At 36.4% G+C, this 20745-nt stretch overlaps 1 protein-coding gene across 2 annotated transcripts in view; it reads left to right on the forward strand.

The window, feature by feature from the left end:
• dip2cb (disco-interacting protein 2 homolog Cb) overlaps positions 1-18180 on the forward strand; it is a 52530-nt gene extending 34350 nt beyond the window's left edge. For both annotated transcript variants that reach the window (XM_052128826.1, XM_052128827.1), the window contains exons 21-39: positions 1208-1416; positions 1532-1646; positions 2589-2790; positions 3283-3383; positions 3488-3568; positions 3743-3866; positions 4360-4481; positions 4919-5030; positions 6846-6955; positions 7331-7461; positions 7841-8009; positions 8147-8317; positions 8500-8529; positions 11075-11136; positions 11300-11357; positions 11447-11521; positions 11617-11791; positions 15288-15411; positions 17027-18180. In XM_052128826.1, coding sequence (XP_051984786.1) covers positions 1208-1416; positions 1532-1646; positions 2589-2790; positions 3283-3383; positions 3488-3568; positions 3743-3866; positions 4360-4481; positions 4919-5030; positions 6846-6955; positions 7331-7461; positions 7841-8009; positions 8147-8317; positions 8500-8529; positions 11075-11136; positions 11300-11357; positions 11447-11521; positions 11617-11791; positions 15288-15411; positions 17027-17279 — 2424 coding nt within the window. In that variant the 3' untranslated portion in view covers positions 17280-18180. The remainder of the gene's footprint in view (positions 1-1207; positions 1417-1531; positions 1647-2588; positions 2791-3282; positions 3384-3487; positions 3569-3742; positions 3867-4359; positions 4482-4918; positions 5031-6845; positions 6956-7330; positions 7462-7840; positions 8010-8146; positions 8318-8499; positions 8530-11074; positions 11137-11299; positions 11358-11446; positions 11522-11616; positions 11792-15287; positions 15412-17026) is intronic.
• Positions 18181-20745: the final 2565 nt, after the last annotated feature.

Consider the following 20745-nt stretch of genomic DNA (forward strand, 5'->3'; position numbering starts at 1 on the left):
ATCTTTTTTTGTGATCCATGGCGAAAACAAAAATCCCACATATTTGGAACAGCTATGATGACAGAATCTTCATATAGACCATTTTAAGAAGTATTTTTGTTCTTTGAACATTTCCTGCTAGTTGTTTGTTCCAAACGTGATAAATCTCCCTCTGAAGGGCACTTGGAACGGAGAACAATCATGATAGTCATGCTGTAAAATCACTTCAAACAGAATTTCCAATAAAATTTACTTATAAATTGAGTTCTGGATGACCCTTATTTTCGAGCACCTTTAAGCCTTTCAAAGCACTCACAGCGAATGGTAAAGTCTTCGAAATGTCAAAACGGTCAACAGATGTAGGAACAAGTCCCGCCTTACAGGTAAACAAGCCAATCACCATTTAGATACAAACATCGCTTGTCAGTTAAAGAACGCGCATGCACATTAGCTATACAAGCCGGGAAATATATTTTCTAGCATAATCTGAGGTAAAGAAGCACAATTTATGATACCAGTTTTGTCAGATTTTACTGCTGATTTTAATTATGTTCTTTGATAGTAATCTTGACCAACAGTTTTATGGATTTTGGTCTTTTCCCATTCAAGTAGATGTTCCAAAGATATCCACTGAGTGACCTGACTTACCAGGAGTTCTCCGCTGAGGAAATAATTATGTGCATCTAAACTATGATACATTTTCATCGCCTCTCTCGCATAGGCGCTCAGTATCAACAACACGTCTGGATAAGTCACATCAGATAAACGTTTCACGTTATTTGCTGAAAATATGTTAACTCAGAGCCCTATTTAAAGGATCCGTTAATGATACTGGAAGTGCTGCAGAAATCTGTGGATTCAAATTCCTTGTTATTGTTTTTATTGGGGTGGACTGTTTACTTTCAGAATTGCACTTTACTGTATTGTAGTGTCTAACAAATATATTGCTAGAGTAAGTTACTTTTTATCATCGCTTCGGGTCCATGCTGGTCATTTATTGCCATTAGCTGGTCTAGATGGTTGTTCAAATCAGCTGTTTTCACCAAGTAGGCCATCTTGGTTGGTCGGTTGACCACATTGGACCAGCTGCAAACAAGCTGCCATGTTCCAAAACTATCATAACCTTCGTAAGCTGATACAGCCTGATTTTTCCAGCAGGGTATAACTTTGTGATTATATTTTATGCCCTGCTGGTCATTAAATATGTGTGTGTCTCTCCGTGATACAGGTGTGTCCAGTGTCATGTGATGGTGGTTTAGTTAGTGACTGTGTGTTTGTGCGGTCGGGTTTGCTGGGGTTTGTGGGTCCGAGTGGAATGATCTTTGTCTCTGGGACGCTGGAAGGACTGATGCAGGTCGGGGGACGGAAGCACAATGCTGATGACATCATCGCAACCGCTCTCGCTGTGGAGCCCATGAAATTCATCTATAGGGGAAGGTTTGTTTTTCAATGACACTGTGGGTTATATCAGGTTGGATCAGTGACACTATTGATATACTTCTGATTACAAGCAACACACTGCCCATTCTTCTAACTGTGTTTGTGTGTGTAGGATAGTGGTATTCTCAGTAAATGTGTTGTATGATGAGAGGATTGTGCTGGTGGCTGAACAGAGACCAGATTCAACTGAAGAAGAGTGTTATCAGTGGATGAGCAGAGTGCTGCAGGTAAACACACATACACAAATGGGATTGCAAAATTTCAGAGCTAAGGTGACAGCTCTCCTAGACAAAAAAATCTGAAACTTAAATGGGATAGTTCACCCAAAAATGAAAATTCTCTCACAATTTCCTCACCCTCATATCATCACAGATATGTATGACTTTCTTTCTTCAGCAGAAAAATATCTCAGTCCTGTAGGTCCATACAATGCAAGTAAAGGGCTGCCAATACTTTATAGCTCCAAGAAGTACATAAAGGCAGCATAATATTAGTAAGACTCCAGTGGTTAAATCAATGTCTTCAGAAGTGATAAGATGTGAGAAACAGATCAATATATAAGTATACCCATTTACTTGCATTGTATGGACCTACAGAACTCCAATATTCTTCTAAAAATCTTTGTTTGTGTTTAGCAGAAGAAAGACAGTCACACATCTGGGATCTCATTAGGGTGAGTAAATGATGAGAGAATTGTAATTTTTGGGTGAATGATTCCTTTTAACATAAATATATTTTTTTTGTAAACTTCATACTGTCTGCACGTTTTTTAGATATAAGGGTTAAAATTACCCATTGACTTAGAAAACAATTCCCAAGCACTAATAGTATGTTTAGTTTAATTGTGAAGCCATTGTAATATTTGCATACTGCAATAAATTGTAATTAGCTGTTTATTTATTTATTTATATTTATACCATGCAGCAGTTCAAAGTCTAAATAAATAAAAACAAACAATACAACCCTGTTTTAGATCATAAATACCTTTTAGACACGTGGCATGTTGCTGTATAAATAAAATTACTATTTTTGGAATGTATATTTAAATTTAGGAGGGTCTACAAATCTTAGTTCTGCTGGTCATTGAAGGTGTGAAGTAGGGGCTCCTTCTCTGTGTATTAAGAAGACTATTTATAAAGACTTCTGATCAAACCTCTGTGTTTGTTTAGGCTATAGATGGGATTCATCAGGTTGGGGTGTACTGTCTGGCTTTGGTCCCTGCTAACACCCTCCCAAAAACCCCTCTGGGTGGGATTCACCTGTCTGAAACCAAACAGCTGTTCTTAGAGGGGGCGCTGCACCCCTGCAGCATCCTCATGTGTCCTCACTCCTGTATAACCAACCTGCCCAAACCCAGACAGAAACAACCCGGTACTCAAGCACTTTGTTTTTATTATTGTGTGTGTTTATGTGTAACAAAATTGTCCCCAAAATCCAGTTAAATCAGACAAAACCTCCTTTTGGGGGCATTTGGAGACATCCTCAATTGGAAAATGTACATATTCATAAATAATGCAAATACTGTTCTAAAAGTTTTCTTTTTAGGGGTAGGATTCAGATATTATTAAAAATGTGTGGGTTCCATTATCTTGCATTTGCACTAGGTATGGACAAAAGTGTCCAAAGTGTTTAATTGGGATATTTCTCTAAATGTTGCCTCAAGCTTATGGCTGTACCCCATATTTATATATTAATCGGTCCCCTTTCTATTGGAACCCCTCTCCCCACCCACCTCCTGGCAATGAGTGGGGGTTAATGTTTATTCTGTGTATATATGTTTTGTTGTTCTATGTTCAAATATGTGAATAAATAAAAACTGTTAATCTGAAAAACAAAACAAAACATGTGGTTTTTTTTTTGCAGAGGTGGGTCCTGCCTCTGTGATGGTGGGCAATCTCGTAGCAGGAAAGCGAATTGCTCAGGCCAGTGGACGAGACTTGAGTCATATAGATGACAATGAACAGGTAAACACAGGGTGTGTATGCCTATGAAGGCATGACATTTTGTGTGTGTGTAAAGATATATTTTTCACTGGATGACTGATTTGTCTCTCTTTTATATCCTCCAGTTTCTCTTTCTGTCTGAAGTGTTACAGTGGAGAGCACAGACAACACCTGAACACATACTGTACACACTCATCAACTCACGGGTAATGCACACGGTTCTCTCAGTTTCCTCATACAGAAAGCATGATGTATGTGCATAGTTGATAGGATTTTGTGTGCGTGTTTGTGTTTGTGCGTGTGTGTGCTTGTGTGTGTGTGTGTGTGTGTGTGTGTGTGTGTGTGTGTGGTTATGTTGATATGAATGTGTGTGTTTTCAGGGGACAATAGGAAGCTCTCTGACCTGTCTACAACTTCATAAAAGAGCTGAAAAAATTGCCACTTTGCTGTATGAGAGAGGACAACTTCGATATGGAGATCATGTAGCTTTAGTGTTCCCTCCAGGTATCCAACCTCACACACTCTATCCACCTGTATTTACAAATGAACCTCTACGAAATCTGCCATTAATCACTTATGCCTTTATTTGAACTAACTAAAGGAGTAAGTGATTTATCACAGTTTTTGTGCTGACCTCTAGTTCAAAATAGAAATCCCTCCTGTAGTTGTTTTTCTGTGCTGCTGGTAATTGTAATGTTCCACCTCATTTAAATTATATCAGCTAGAGCAGTCAGACCTGTTCCTCCGTTACACATTCAAGAGCCACTCACTCCAGTTTATTGTGCACACACATCAAATCCTATTTGTAAATGAACTTGATGAAAGCAATGCATTCTGAACATGGCTTGTTGGTATTAAAACTTTATATATCAATGAAATGTCATTCCATCTGTACTGTTACAATTTCATCAAACCAGGATGAGTAAATATGTTCTAAATTCTGTTTGATTACAAATGGAATCCCATTTCATACTAATTTTATGTTTCTGTGTTTCAGGTCTAGATTTGATTGCTGCATTTTATGGCTGTCTGTATGCAGGCTGTATTCCAATCACTGTACGGCCACCACACTCTCAGAATATCTCAACCACACTACCTACAGTTAAAATGATCCTAGAGGTAAGAACACTTTTTTATTCACTCATTCGGACACACATATAATTAAAGAAATGAAATGATTTAAGAAGTGATCCTGTCTTATTTTTAAATTAATTAAAATATTAATACAATGGTGATTATTGATATTATAAAAGTGAGACATAAATGATTCATTCAACAGACACGTTTATCCATAGTGGCTTACAAAATTAGAATTCTAGTATGAGCAATTATTCATATTCATGAATAATTAATCAAAGGGAGAAAACAATACAAGTAGAGCTACTATACCAAATGACAGTAGAATCCTAGAATGCAATGTTGGAGCATAAATGTAAGTGCAGAACAGTAGAAAGGGGCTCAAACCATACCAGAAAATTACATTATTTGTAGATTGATAATGTATTAATTTTTAAAATAAATATATAATATATTCTATTTACTGTGCGTGTGTGTAGGTGAGTCGTTCAGTGTATGTTATGACCACCCAAGCAATCTCTAAACTTTTGAGATCCAGAGATGCATCAGTGGCTGTGGACTTTAAATCATGGCCTCCGATCCTGGAAACCGGTGAGTATTTAAGAGGTCTTTATTCAGAGGTTACACCTGTCAGGTGCTGGTCAGAAGAGATCTAATTTGTAACTTATAGATAATATGATGTATTCTAGATCTTCTAATCGTGATAATTCGGTTCTTCAAAGACATTCGTGGACTTGATTATATCTGGATTGAGTTTTCTGAGATAATTGCACTTTCTTGTATGTACTGACAAGGGCACATGTATTAATATTCAAAACCACGATCAGTAATGCAGTGATTGGTCGTTGACATTACAGGCCAATGTAATGATGTCATAAACTTTAGTAAAAATATGAATGCAATATAAACCATTATACTGTGTATTTATTTCTTGATTAACAGTACACGTATATAAGAGATTTGCTTTTTGTATATATATAGCATTGTAAATATATGCATAAAATATATAGGCCAATAAAGTAGTTTATACTGCAACATATTTCTGTATTAATTAAAGGTGTTGTAAGCAAAGAATTTCCACAATCTGAGATATTATATTAGCCACGTCCCCTCTTTCCAAATCCCCACACATCAAAGATACCAAATGAGCTTTATTGAGAACGAGCAGAAACGGTTGTCAAAAACAACAGCAGCAAAATAGCGCCCTCAACTGACAACTGTTATGAGCAACATGGCATAAAAATGGCATTAAACCTCAATAATTCATGTCAACTACAACAGGATGAGAACGCCCAAGATGATTGACAGGCAGAAAGTGCCAGAGACACATTTTTGTTTGTTTTTTACAGAGTCTAGATCTGTTTCAGAGACCAGTGAGATATCTCACAACACTTATTTCATTAATATATTTCAGGAAGTAGGACATTTTTTGCATAACTTTCCATGAAAATGTATAAAATTTATGAAAAGATGTAACATTAATGTTAACCCCGGCCAAACAGAAAGTAATCTTAAAAAAAGTAACACGGCCAAAGTGGAGAAAAGGCTTAAGAGTCGTGAATAAATTAAATGTGTAACATTATTTTCCATTTAAAAAATATGACGAGGGAAATCGTGAAAGATTTCTTATTATGTAAGAGGGCCATCATGTACTTTATAATTTATAATGTTACTTAGCGCAGTGCAGACAGAAAACCCTAAAGTGTATGCGAAAATAAAATGTTGAACATTTTTGAAAAACATTCTTGAAAAAGACTATGAAACAAATAATCTTGTATATAATACTCCCTCTTGAATAAAGTGGTCCCTCTAAATGAGCAGAATGGGCTTTACCTATTATTATCTACAATATTATTATTTTATTTTATTTGAAATTGTTCATATATATTTATACTAAATATATCATTGCCTGTGTATCAAAATGGTGCTTTTGTAAGAATGCAATATTTTGTGAGTCTTCATGTATCATATTTGTTTATAATGGGCATAAAGGTGCAATCTAATCCTGTTTACGGGTAAAAATGCCTGCTCCCAAACAGGTTTGAGCTTACAGACCTGTTGCCATGACAGCAACTCAGAGATGTTCTTCAAAGAACGTAACAATCCAGGAAAGTGTAAATCCTCAACCATGAAATCCATATAAATCCCTAATAAATGTGTGAAGAACAGGCCTGTTCACGGTACACAGTCTGAAAGGCCCCTTCGCCGCTCGTAAATTGTGAGTGAGTGGCATGAAAGGACAACCGGATCACGCCTGTTATAACCAATGAAGCTGTTTTTTTGTTTTGGTGCTTGCACTTGGTGGGCACAGGGTGCAGGGTGTTCTGTGGGTGAAAATGCCATAACTAGAAAACTCCACTCCACACAGAATTTCTAAGGAGATATGCTTATTTGTATATTTGTTAGATGACTTGCCAAAAAGGCGCTGTCCCCTTCTGTATAAGCCATGTGACCCAGACTCATTGGCCTACCTGGACTTCAGTGTGTCCACTACTGGCATGCTCGCTGGAATAAAGGTTTGGCTTTTTTACCTCCTACTAATGTGTAAGGAAGAGGTGGTGGTGGTGTTATTTAATGTATAGGCTGTAGGTGTGTCAGAATTGATTTCAGAAATATTCACAATGTTCACCTGTCTTTCAGTGCGTGGTCATTTTTGGAAATTACCATTTTAATTGAGGTTCTTTTAAAAACTAGAATTGAATTAGTAGAACTAGACTTAATTTATATAATGTTATAATTCTAAATAAATCAATATTTAAATTATAATTGTTAAATATGTTTTAATAAACCAGAGCTGTAGTGCAGCAGTTAGCACCCATTCCCATCCACCCTTCACTATGTATCTGTCTATTGAAGTGGAGATATATCTGTTTCTTTCACTCTCTCTGAAGATGTCTCACAGTGCCACCAGTGCTCTGTGTCACTCCGTTAAACTGCAATGTGAGTTGTATCCCTCTCGTGAGGTGGCCGTCTGTCTTGACCCCTACTGTGGCCTCGGCTTTGTCCTTTGGTGTCTCTGCAGGTACGGCCCACCTTATTACCTTCTGCATCACCTGAGTGATATATTAAAAAAAAAATTATGTTGAAGATCAAAATATTTTGTGCATTACCCTCTGTTTAGGAGGAGATTCACCATTATGTGCCTCATGGCAGAGTCGACAGTGTCTAAAGTATTTTTTATTGGATTATGTTGTTTATTTTTTTTTAACAAAGTCAGGTGAATTCATTGTCCGAATCGGTTTCAGTTTTTATCGAAAATAGATCTTACAAACCTTATCTAGGTTTTATTTTTACTTGTGTTTTGCCATGAAAATAGCCACGGAAGCTGGCATGGCATTAAATCACTAACAAAAAAACATTCTGTTTTTATATAAATCTGTGTGGTTTGTGTGTGTGTATAGTGTGTATGCAGGGCAGCAGTCTGTTCTCATATCTCCAATGGATCTAGAGGTGAATCCAGCTCTGTGGTTGCAGGCCGTCAGTCAGTTTAAAGTCCGAGACTCATTCTGTTCATACTCTGTGATGGAGCTCTGCACAAGATCACTCAGCTCTCTCACGGACTCTCTAAAGGTGTGTATTCACACCTAAATTTTTACAATGTTCAGTATTTGGTTTATTTATTAATTGATTTTCCAGTTGAATGTTCCAGGGGACAGTTTTACATTAAATCTACTTCTTATTATACCGCTGTGTGTGCTCTCTCTTAGGCCCGTGGGCTGGATCTTACCCGTGTGCGTTCATGTGTGGTTGTGGCAGAGGAGAGGCCTCGTGTTTCTCTGACTCAGTCATTCTGTAAGCTTTTTAAGGATGTGGGGCTGCACCCCCGTGCGGTCAGCACTGCATTCGGCTGCAGGGTCAATCTCGCAATCTGCTTACAGGTCAGAGCTGAAGATATTCATATTGAACCAAATCTGATGTCAATTTTTCATTACACCCCCAGTTTTCTTTTTTTATTTATTTGGCAACATTTTTCATGTAGTGAATTTTGTTCTGTCTTCTTTTTTTTAACATCATATTAATGCATCACATCTGCCTCTCCTCTTCCTCCTCTCTCATGTAGCCTCACAGGTTGGGGAAGCTTACTGAGCAGGTATGGCTGATCTTCAACTGATCATCATATCAAACCCCAGACTTGATTTGATTTCTATTAATGACATGCATCATTGGCTGCATGTACACTGCAATGTTTGGGGGGGGGCAATACTTAAAATGGGAGTAAATCATCTAATTTATCATTTTCTGTTCATCATCTTGCCATGGTTGACATACAGTTGGTACTCAACCAGAGCACCATATCAAACATAGTTTTTCATGTTTGATGTATATTCCAAACAAACATATAAGAAATTACTATCATTCAAATTTCTAACCTGAAACAGTGGTCAAATCTTGAAGATGGATTCTTTCACACCTTTGTATGATAAATAATTTGTTAATATTAAATAAGAATGTTATAATTTTTTAACTTAAGTGTTACAGTTTATTTATTGCATTGTTTAATCATCTTTTAAAATTCATGTCACTATTCTAGCCTGTCGTTCTGACTAACGAAGGGGCAAAAAACCCTGTCCATTTGTGCCTCCTAGCGGCGATTTTGTGAATGTGTTTTACGTGTGGCTTGTGTGTTTTTACGTTAATCCTTGCAACAGTATGGTCATTCTGATTGTCTATCTACTGTAGCGATTACCACAGCAACATTTAGGTGTCTCACAGCTGTAAACAAGCAACATAAATGCTGACAGTTAAAGGAATATTCCGGGTTCAATACAAATTAAGCTCAATTAACAGCATTTGATTGTAGCAAAATAATGATTACCAATAAAATGTATTCTTTTCTTTAAAAAAACAAAAATGGAGGTGACAGTGAGGGACTTACAATGGAATTGAATGGGGTGTTAAAATGTTAAAATACTACATTTTTCAAAAGTATAGCCACAAGATAGAAAGGATATGCATGTAAACATGCTTTTAGTATGATAAAATCACTTACTAACCTTTTCTGTGTTAAGTTATAGACAATTTTACAACTTTGTTGCCATGACGCTGTAATGTCAACATACCCTAAAACCCTAAAAAACTTTACAGCTCAAATAATAAATAAATATTTACGGAATAATTAATGTAAGTGCTTTTATAAAATTATAAGATTCGCATTTCTGCCTTTTAAAACCTCCCAAAATCTGCCCCATTCACTTCTATTGTAAGTGATTCACTCTAACCTTGACATACGTTTGCTTTATTTTTTTTTATAAAAAGAGGGACGATTGTAAATACATTTTTGTGGTGATCAACATGCCACAAACGCTGTCGACTGAGCTTAACTTGTATTAAACCCGGAATATTGCTTTAAATCTATATGTTAGCTACATTTGACCAACCAAAGTAATTTTTGCAGTTGAATATGTATTATCTTTCAGGCATTTTTAATAAATCGTCATCAACATATTGCCATTTTTTATGTGCTACTGTATAAGTTACTGCTTTTAAACAGCGTGCTCTCTCTGTATTGTGAACATAATGTATTGGTGTGCACACATACATATTTTGTTCTTTTATATGAAAAAAGAACACAATACAAAAAGCTCCCTTAACCAAGGTGTTTTAGTACATGAATAGATAAATTAAACAACATAAAGCATGTGTTTAACAAGAAATCAAACAAAGAAATAGTTAGTAAGAAAACACTGATCACATTTTTACAGTATTGTTGCTTTGGGAACGTTAAAAAATTATAAAGTAGTCTTTACTTTGAATAATGGCATTATTCAGACGAAACCTGAAGAAAACGTCCTTGTACTATTTTACTCCAAAATCAAAAGAAACTTTTTTAACATTTTATATATATATATGTATATATATATATATATATATATATATATATATATATATATATATATATATATTATTTTCATGACAGATATGTACACATTTTTCCACCTAATTCTCATTACCACAACAGGAAAAAATGTCGTTATGTACTTCTCAATACTGCAACGTTAAAAAGTTATAGTATTTAAATTGTGAAGTATTTATACATTGTAGTAGTACTCCCTTGGAACTGCCTTTCCTTTTTGCTTATTTTAAATTAAAAAAAAAATAATTGTATAATAGCATCTTTTTAATACAGTCTTTAATCCCTTTAAAATCATGAGACTCATCATTGAAAATAATGGGAATTGTTAGAGTTAAACTTTCGGATGTGTTGCTGTAATGATAATTATGTTGCAAAATATGTTTGTGTTCAGAAAATAATGTCACAATGCAGACAATCTTAATGGTTTTAAATTTAGGCTTTTTATCATTTTGTATGTTTTGTGTTGATTTTGGGATAACTATAGCCAGGACGTTTTCTTGACTGGTTTCATGAGAATCACCCCAATGAATGCACACAACCGGACAGTGTTGAATGAAGAAACACAAGTTTATAGACAAGCCTGGCTAAATTAGATAAATTATTAAATTTCAACATGCTATAGATCCTCTACCTTCCACCATCTGCTGATTGGATGAATCCTCTCCAAGCACTATACATGTGGACTACCTGCGCTTTTGATTAAGTTAGATGAGCATGATGGTGTACGTGTTACGGGATATTTAAGTGTAATTTATCGAAGGTGATTTGTGTGTTTGTGCAGGGGACATCAGGACCTGATCCCACAACTGTCTATGTGGACATGAGAGCTCTGAGACATGACAGGCAAGGCACACACACACACACACGAACATAATTAATTTAATTACCAGTCAGAAAATAGTATCTTGGTATTCTTTGGAACCATTGTCAGTTAATTTATATCAAAGTGCCATTGTATTGCCAGCTGATGCAATCACTGTCAATGTTACCGCCCCTGTGTTTGTAGGGTGAGACTGGTTGAAAGAGGATCTCCACACAGCCTACCTCTCATGGAATCAGGGAAGGTAAGGCAGGTAATCAATCCCTTATTGGTGTCCATAAAGAAATAAACATAACAGTATTAAGGATTTGTTTCTTTTCATTTCATGAACAGATTTTACCAGGTGTACGCATCATCATTGCTAACCCAGAGACAAAGGGACCAATTGGAGACTCTCATTTAGGGGAGGTTAGGCCATATTCTTTCTTATCTAGCAGATCAAAGAATGTCTTGTGTCTGTCTCTATTCTCACAGTTATTGTGAAATGTGTATCTGTGGTGCAGATCTGGGTCCATAGTCCACAGAATGCAAGTGGATACTTCACTGTATTCGGAGAGGAAAATGTGCGTTCAGATCATTTTGGAGCCAGGTTGAGCTTTGGAGACACTCAGACTGGTTGGGCCAGAACCGGATACCTGGGGTTCCTGCGCAGAACCGACCTCACTGATGCAAGTGGAGGTGTGTGTGTGTGTGTGTGTGTGTGTGTATGTATGTTTGGGTGCTCAATGTTTATTGTTCTTTTTGTCATAGATGGAGGGAATGTAGATGTAGATGTTTATTTTGTTTGAGCAGTGGGACAGTAGTGGGGATTTTGATTCATTCCAGTTACTCAAATCTTTTGAATCCATTCAGCAAAAATAACTCCAGATTCGCTAACTGATTCTGACTCTTTCTGTTGGTTACATCATCACACCAATAGGAATAGCTGCATTTTTATTTATAAAAAAAAAAATATACCAAAATATACATGAATAATAATAAAATGTCGTTAAGGATAAATAAACACAATGAAGCAAAAGGCTTATTTAAAATTGTGGTCCTCTGTGAGCTTAAAATATGGAAACTTCAGTGTCAGAGGCTAATCAAACATAGTCCACAAATAATACATTCTTAAAAAACTAAATCTAATATATATTTATATATATATATATATATATATATATATATATATATATATATATATATACACACACACATGTTAACATGCTTTCTGTAGTTAACATGCTTTTACTTCAGTATGTTGAGAAATGCTGCCGTACCAAAAGGAAGTAGCATAGTCATAATATCCAAAGCACCAGCTAAGATTTTTAAAATCTGAACATCTAGTAACGTTGACTTTCTGGCCAGAAATGTAATCTTATTACAAATCTTTGTAAGGGCTTTCACAGTAGTACTTTCCCTGTTAATTTATTATCTATTAAACATCCCAAATTTACGACTGGTTTGGATGCAATTAACATATCTCCAACCTTAAGGAAATTTGTTGGATATTTCCTTTATTGATCTCTAGACCCAAATAAAATCACCTCAGCTTTTTCCAGGTGGAGTTTGTTATCTGAACACCAGGTTGACAAACTTTGCACCTCACTGGTTGTGCAGGAAGCTTTTGAACTACAGTAGTTGTGCAGCACCTGCAGTTAACATCTGTAAAAAATATTCTGCTACCTTCTTTGGTCTGATATTCATTTCCCTTGGAACTGAATTCATTTCCCTTGGGACTACAACCCCTGGAATCGCAAGTTTGAATTCAGGGTGTGCGGAGTGACTCCAGCCAGGTCTCCTAAGCAATCAAATTGGCCCGTTTGCTAGGGAGGGTAGTCAAATGGGTTAACCTCCTTGTGATTTACATTTACGGTGCAAAACTGGAATCATCTTTGTCCTTTTAAAAATGTATTTGTATTTATGTTTTAATGTATGTATTTCTTGCCTAAATTAACTTCATTTTATTTATTTTTATATGTGCCACTTTATCTAAAACTTGACAGAATGTACCTTTAAAACAATTCTGTGCCTTGACAACATGTTCACACAAATTAACATGCATGTCATTCCCTCAGTGTTAGAGTTTTCCGTCAACAGATACTCCATGTGACATGTGAACGACATGTCGGAATAGTCGCCCAAAAATGAAAATTAGCTGATAATTTACTCACCCTCAGGCCATCCAAGAGTTTCTTTCTTCATCAAAACAGAATTTAAGATTTTAATGGTTTCATTTCAGGCCTCCTCCTCTAAACAATGTAAGTAAATGTACTCTTTATTTTTTATTTTTTTTGACGGTCCAAAATTTATATTTAGGGTTCATCAAAATTATCCACATGACTCCAGTCGACAAATAAAGTTCTTCTGAACTCAAAAGATTGATTATTTTTAGAAAAAAAACAATACTTATATACCTTTTAACTACAAATGTTTGCTTCCGTACATCTCTGTGACATGCACTCATGAGAGAGATGACGTAAGCTCGTTGGTAAGGTCACGCATCATGTAGAGGAGGCAGGAAGCTCATCGTTGTTTACAAGAGAAACTTGAACAGACCAAGCACTGTTCACAAACCAAAACAGTCAATATAAAATAAAATAAAAAAAAGAATTTCCAAATAATACAAAAAACATTACTGCAGTATATAACCATCCTTTATTTCAGAGCAATGCTGTTGCGTTATCTACTTGTGCTTTTACTTTAGCAGAAATATATAGACTATATGACTGTGTTAGAGGGTTTACTGAGATTCACAGGATTTACAGGGTTTACACAGTGAGATCAAGGGTACAGGTGATATCAGAACTGTACCCTTGATACTTAACATGTTCAGTTTGTGAAGCTTCACAGAAGAGAAGCTTCACAAACTGAAGAGGGATTCACAAGGTTGATCTCCACAGAACTAAAGAAAAGGTAACCGGTGAAACAGCAGGGTAAGCACTAAACAGATATCGATGAAGATCAAGAGCAAATACAGACAGGTAAATAAACACTTTATGAGAGCAGCGTGGTCAAACTAGAGTCCTTTGTGTGAGACTTGACAGTGAAGTGGCGTGAAGGTGAGTTATTTATGCAGGCAGTGATGAGCGAGTGAATTGAGTGCAGATGCAGTGAATTAGAAATCGGGTGATGAGGAGCGGAGCATTGAGGGAGGTGCAGAGACCGAGGGAGGCGTGACATTGACAAAGTTTTCACATACCTGAGTTCGCTGGAAAAACAGCACGGGCACAGCCGATGAATTCAGATATCGACCTTTTGTTTCTTTCGATGGTCTGAAATCCTGAGGGGTAAAATGTTCACTGCACACCCTCCAATATTTGAGAGAATGTAGGGGTGTACAGATATCCCGGTTCAGCGTGATAACCCAGAGCTTCAATCACTCATAATCATGTATAGGTAATCAATTAAAAGTTCATATTTTTCCCAGCGTGCATTTTCTTTGGGTTATCTGAAGGTTGAAGCTTCCGGAATACACAAACCAAACGACCAATTTGAACAATACACTTACACATACTTATGAAATGCTTCCTGCCTCCTCTACATGATGCGTGACCTTACCAACAAGCTTAGTCATCCCTCTCATGAGCGCAATCACAGAGATGTCGGAAGTGAACATTTGTAGTTAAAAAGTATATAAGTATTGTTTTGGTTCTAAAAATAATCAATCATTTGGGTTCAGAAGAACTTTATTTGTCGACTGGAGTCATGTGGATTATTTTGATGCACCCTAAATATATGTTTTGGACCATCAAAAAATGGAGTACATTCACTTGCATTGTTTAGTGGAGGATGAAATGAAACCCTGAAAATCTTAAATTCTGTTTTGATGAAGAAAGAAACTCAGATACATCTTGGTTGGCCTTTTGGATGGTAAATTATCAGCAAATTTTCATTTTTGGGTGAACTATTCCTTTAAATGCCATTCTCACTGATTCGTTCAGACTTGCTCAGTGCAGGTGCATATTAGTTCAGTAAGTTCAACCAACCAATGCTTTTGTCAGTTTTTGAAGGCAGGAAAAAGCCATCAAATCAGTCAATGCTTTACAAAGCAGTAAATGTTTTATGATTCAGTGAGTGGAAGTGAACAAGAATAATTCCTTAACTTCAAAGAGTCATTCGTGACCAAAAAAAACAATACTGTGGAGTTGTTAAAATAGTTGCTTCGTGTGTGTGTGTGTGTGTGTGTTTTCAGAGAGGCATGATGCCCTTTATGTGGTGGGAGCGCTGGATGAAGTCATGGAACTGAGAGGGATGAAATACCATCCTATTGACATTGAAACATCCATCATCAGAGCACACCGGAACATCACAGAGTGGTAAATACACACACTTAATGTATACACATCTGCACAAAATGCTTGGTCAATACATTGCCAGTATGCTGTCCTGTTTTGCATACTTAACATGTTCTTTTGTTACTGTGACAGTAAGAACAAGACGTAGAGGGTGACAGGGTGACCTTAAAATTGATGTGCCATTAAAGGAACAGTTCACCTAAAAATTATAATTCTCTCATCATTTACTCACCCTCACGCTGTCTCAAACTCAAATCACTTTCTTCTGTGGAACACAAACAAAGACATTCTGAAGGATGTATGATGTGTTTTTGTCCATGCAATGTAAGTCAATGGGGTTCAAAACTTTCAAGCTAAAAAGGACACAAAGGCAGCATAAAAGTTGTTGGCTGGTTGGCAGTGGTTTAATCCTTGTCTTTTAAAGCGATTAGTTGTACTCCAAGCGAAGGTGTAGTGAAAAAGTGACTTAATTGTGGTGTGTTTCTCACCCAAAGCAGTGAGATGACATGGGTAAAACAACTCGAGTCGTATGAATTACTTTTATACTGCCTTTTAGAGCTTGAAAATTTTTGGACCCCATTGACTTACATTGTATGGACAAAAACACATCATACATCCTTAAAAAAATCTTTAGAAAAAGAAAGTCATGCGAGGTTGTGACAGCATGAGGGTGACCTTATTCATGCTAGCACCATCTTTGATTTTTAATAAGAATGACAAAGAGGCTGTGAGGGATATACTTACCATCTCTTCAATGGCACTCATGGAATAAAGTTGTAAAAAGCTCCTAGATCACATCTGATTTACCACAAGTCATGTTGTCGAGTTTTTTGTCTACTGAATGTTTTTGAACATAACTTTTTTCAATGTTTTGTCTGCAGAACGATCCAAAAACACTAAACTAGAGTACACCCCATTGAAGAGACTTAACGTCTATCCCTCATAGCCTCGTTGTCATTCTCAACAAAAATCAAAGATTGTGCTGCTGTGAATAAGGTCTATACCTTTAAATATAGCTAACTATGAACATGTCGACAACATCACAACTAAATTTAAAGGTGCTCTATTATTTTTTTTTTCATGGAAATCTATGCAAATAATGTTCCTACTTCCTTAAAGATATTAATGAAACAAGTGTCCTGAGATATCTCTCTCGTTCAGCTGTGGACTTTGTAAACAACAAACAAATATGTGTTCACGGACCGCAGACATTGACACTTTTCAGCGTTTAGTGTTGTCTATTTGAAGCGCATCACTGAGGCTATAATTCATCATGTTTGTCAGTTGAGGGTGCTATTGTGCCACAGGAACAAACAATGCTGCTCTTTTGCTCGGTTTTGTTCTCAAAATTATCTTCGGCGGGTGGGGTTCGGAATGAGGGGGCATGGCTAATTCAACAGCTAAAAAGAGAAAATTCACCATTTAACACTATTTACGCAATTTTTGCCATTTACGCTCATTATATCGCCTCTTGGGGCAAGTCTTGAGAATGCAATGCATAGTTGCATTTTTAATTGTAAATTATTGTTGCAAATACTTAGACATTTTAGAACACAAATGCACATGAATTCGAGCTAGCTAGAAGCGTTTGCGTTCACACAACTTGTTTTGAGCTAACACATTCTCTTTTTCTTAGTGCGGTGTTCACATGGACAAATCTCTTGGTGGTGGTGGTGGAATTGCACGGTTCCGAGCAGGACGCTCTAGATCTGGTTCCCATGGTAACTCATGTGGTTCTAGAGGAACATTACTTGATTGTGGGTGTGGTGGTGGTCGTGGACTCGAGCGTAATTCCCATCAACTCTCGCGGAGAGAAGCAGCGCATGCACCTGCGAGACGGCTTCCTCGCCGACCAGCTTGACCCCATATACGTGGCTTACAACATGTAGAAACATGCAAACACAATTTATCAGAGAGAGACTCGTTGTCATAAATGCAGGCATGACAACAATCATTTCCAGCACTACCCTCTTACTGTCAGCACTTCTGTCAGCCTGTTAGCTGTAGATTGAGCACCCTAAAAATAGCACATTCATTCACAGAGGGACTTGAATGGACTTTAAGGACTCCTGTAGCACATCTTATAAGGTTTTAATATAGTTTTTATTTATGTTGCCCATTATTTCGTTAGTGTTGCTTATTTTTTTAAGTTGCGTATTAAGTTTTGATTTAAAAGGACAGGGGATTTATAAATATTGCTGTTGCCAACTAAATTCATGTTATTTTATGTGTTTTATACCTGCAATCATGAATATAAATATATGTCATATTTGGGCTTTCATGTGCTCTTTCTTGGCATATTATTTGTTTTATGCTGTTGTTGTCTTTGATATGCATTTTCAAAGTTGTATTAGAATGCCACATACCGACTCATTAAGCATGTTTGTCATAATTTTACAGACACTAATTTTATGATATTTCATAACTGTCAATTATGTACAGAAATTCAGTTTTGTGTTTAATATTGCCTTGCCTTTGCAGTATCATGTTTGTGATTACTCGTTTGGACTAACATATGTAATTGAGTCCATTTTATCATGTATACGAATAAAATCATATCTGCTCTGAGTATATAGAGCTATGTCAACTAGAATTTGCATTCTAGATTCATTACCCCACAGAAGTTGATCACTACTGTTTTATGTCTATATCTAAAGAAATGGAAGAATGGAAAGAACGACAGAAAAAGAGGACATGTGCACAATGTGGGTGTTTACTATGTCTTTATTTATTTTTGAAGCTTCCATGACCTTGTAAGAAACTAGAGCACTTTGATTTTGTCACAATGTCTTTTCATATGTCAATAAAATATTTTCAACTATTCTAATTGAGAAAGCTGTCTTGCCAACATTTGTTAAAGAAGGGCTCACATTTTACACACGCTGTCATCTAGTGGACACAATTCATCAACGTATCAAGTAAGGTACCTGTATTCTAAAGGTAGTACCAATTCTAGGGGAACAAATTCTAAACTGTATTTTTTTAATTGGAAAAACATTTTAAAAAAGGGATCCAGAGCAAAATACAGTCAGGGGAAGCAGAATACCCTGGGCCAGTCAACCCATTAGGCAACATAGGCGTGTGCCTAGGCTGGCCTCACCTCGGGGGCGTGGCGGGTGCCAATCTGGTGCATAATACTTATTAACATCTGGGTTCCAGTGTGGCGCTTACAATAGAAGTAAATGTTAAACGTTAAAATACTCACTTTTTTAAATGATTGGCCACAAAACGTAAAAGAAATGCTTTTTAGCATAATCTGAGGTAAAGAAGCACAGATTATGATACCAGTATGGTCAGATTTTACTGCTGATTTGAAAGATGTTTGATCTTAACCTTGACCAATTGATTTGGAAATTTCGGTCTTTCCCCATTCAAGTAGATAGTAGCTGCAATATACCTTTGACACACTCCGGGTTTTGGAATGTACTGATTCTTGAGACATGGGACAAAACAGGGTCCAATATTAAAAAATATAAAACCTTGTGCTCAGACAAATTAATCTACATGTATGTATCTAACATGTACTAAGCTACTGAGCTATGCTTTGATACAACCTCCCAACTTTTCTCTTTTTTATCAAAATGTGCTTTTTACTTTGCCATCAGACACCAAAAACACAAATACATTTTTACCCATTATGCTAGACCTTTAAGAAGTATAGTAAACATACATTTTAACCAAGGCTGACAGGGGCCACAAAAAATTACTTTCAATATGTATATACGTATATTTTTCATAGATTTCCGTCTGTGTTTTTTTAATTGGGCTGTGTAATAGAATTTTAACTTTACCTTTAACAGCAATCTAGATGTTTTTAAGATTTCAATACACATTCTCATGTCAGGAGACAGATTCAAATTTCACATATGACCAAAAATTCCTCAACACATATGAAATATCATAATAAAATATTATCAAAATATTCATCTGACAGAGGTGCCACAATTACTGCATTAAAACAAACACAACAGTAAGTATGTTATTGTTTATACACCTTTTAATCAAGATTCACATTTAAGTATTTTGATATTTATAATTGGAACACAAATGATCTATAGATGTTTTATCTCATCTCAGATCTGTATGTCTGCAGTGCATCTGCTATGGTAACAAAGTAACTTAAAAACAGTTGTATAAAGATAAAAAAAAACAATTAGGTGTCAATTTAAATTGAATCTCATCTCAGGATCATAACAAATGATCCAAAAATTATCAGAACACACTCAATCAGAATACAAACAAACTGTATTATTTAGATGTATATATATATATATCTTATCTCAGAATGATGTGTCTGCAGTGTGTCTACTATGCTAACAAAGTAATATTAAACTTTTTAAACAACTGAATGAAAAAATGTATCTCATGCGCTTTGATATCATGCTGCTTATCTGTAACCTTTGACTACTGAAATATCCGAAACTGAATGTGCTCCCCCTCTATATAGTCCATCACCTCAGGTGAGAGGTGAAATATATCTCTAGTGTTGCTCGCACAACTCGGAGACGATGGCTCAGTCAGCTTCATCAGGATCTTTTTGAATGGAATGAAGCACACATCCTTTGCTCCTCGTTTTGGATGAAACTGAGTGCTTGGCCCATTAGGATGGAAGAATTCCATCCTAATGGGCCAAATACCACCAAGATGTTGGTAAGACTCTTCCCCACCATGTCATAGAATGTTTTCCCACTTGCAATATCATTCCCTTGCAGAAGGAGACTACCTGCAGTTCTTTTGACCGTCCCTCCAATGCTGTCTGGTACTCCCTTGCCGTGAGAAGTTGCAAAGAATTTCCAAGTTGCTCTTTGGAAACCAAATCTTGAAGGGACATCACATGGAAGAGAGAAATTATTCTTGTTTTTATATTATTTGATAGGGCCTTCAGACCAAAAGTGGATGGTGTGAGCACTAGGAAACTTGTCATTATTTTGAGGACAGGATCCATGTATGCCCAAATGGAGGCAGCATCCTGACGTTTGGATTCAGAAACAGTGCAAAAGCCAACCATTTGTATCTTTTGTGTAGTACATACCAGTGTGCAGATTGAGTTGAGGGAGCTTCTGACTGAAATGGCATGACTGTACCTCAGAGCTATATTTGCATTACCATGCTTCTGCGAAGTCAACATGCATGATTACACTGTTTTCATCACAGTTGTCTATCATCTTCCTGTATTCTCTGGACTGATTTTTAACCAAACACACAAGTGTTGTTGTCTCATTGCGCAACAGGTGTTCATACAGCCATTTACATTTACATTTATGCATTTGGCAGATGCTTTTATCCAAAGCGACTTACAGCGCACTTATTACAGGGACAATCCCCCTGGAGCAATGTGCCTTGCTCAAGGACACA

The sequence above is a fragment of the Xyrauchen texanus genome, chromosome 6 (assembly GCF_025860055.1).
Source record: "Xyrauchen texanus isolate HMW12.3.18 chromosome 6, RBS_HiC_50CHRs, whole genome shotgun sequence".
Lineage (NCBI taxonomy): Eukaryota > Metazoa > Chordata > Actinopteri > Cypriniformes > Catostomidae > Xyrauchen > Xyrauchen texanus.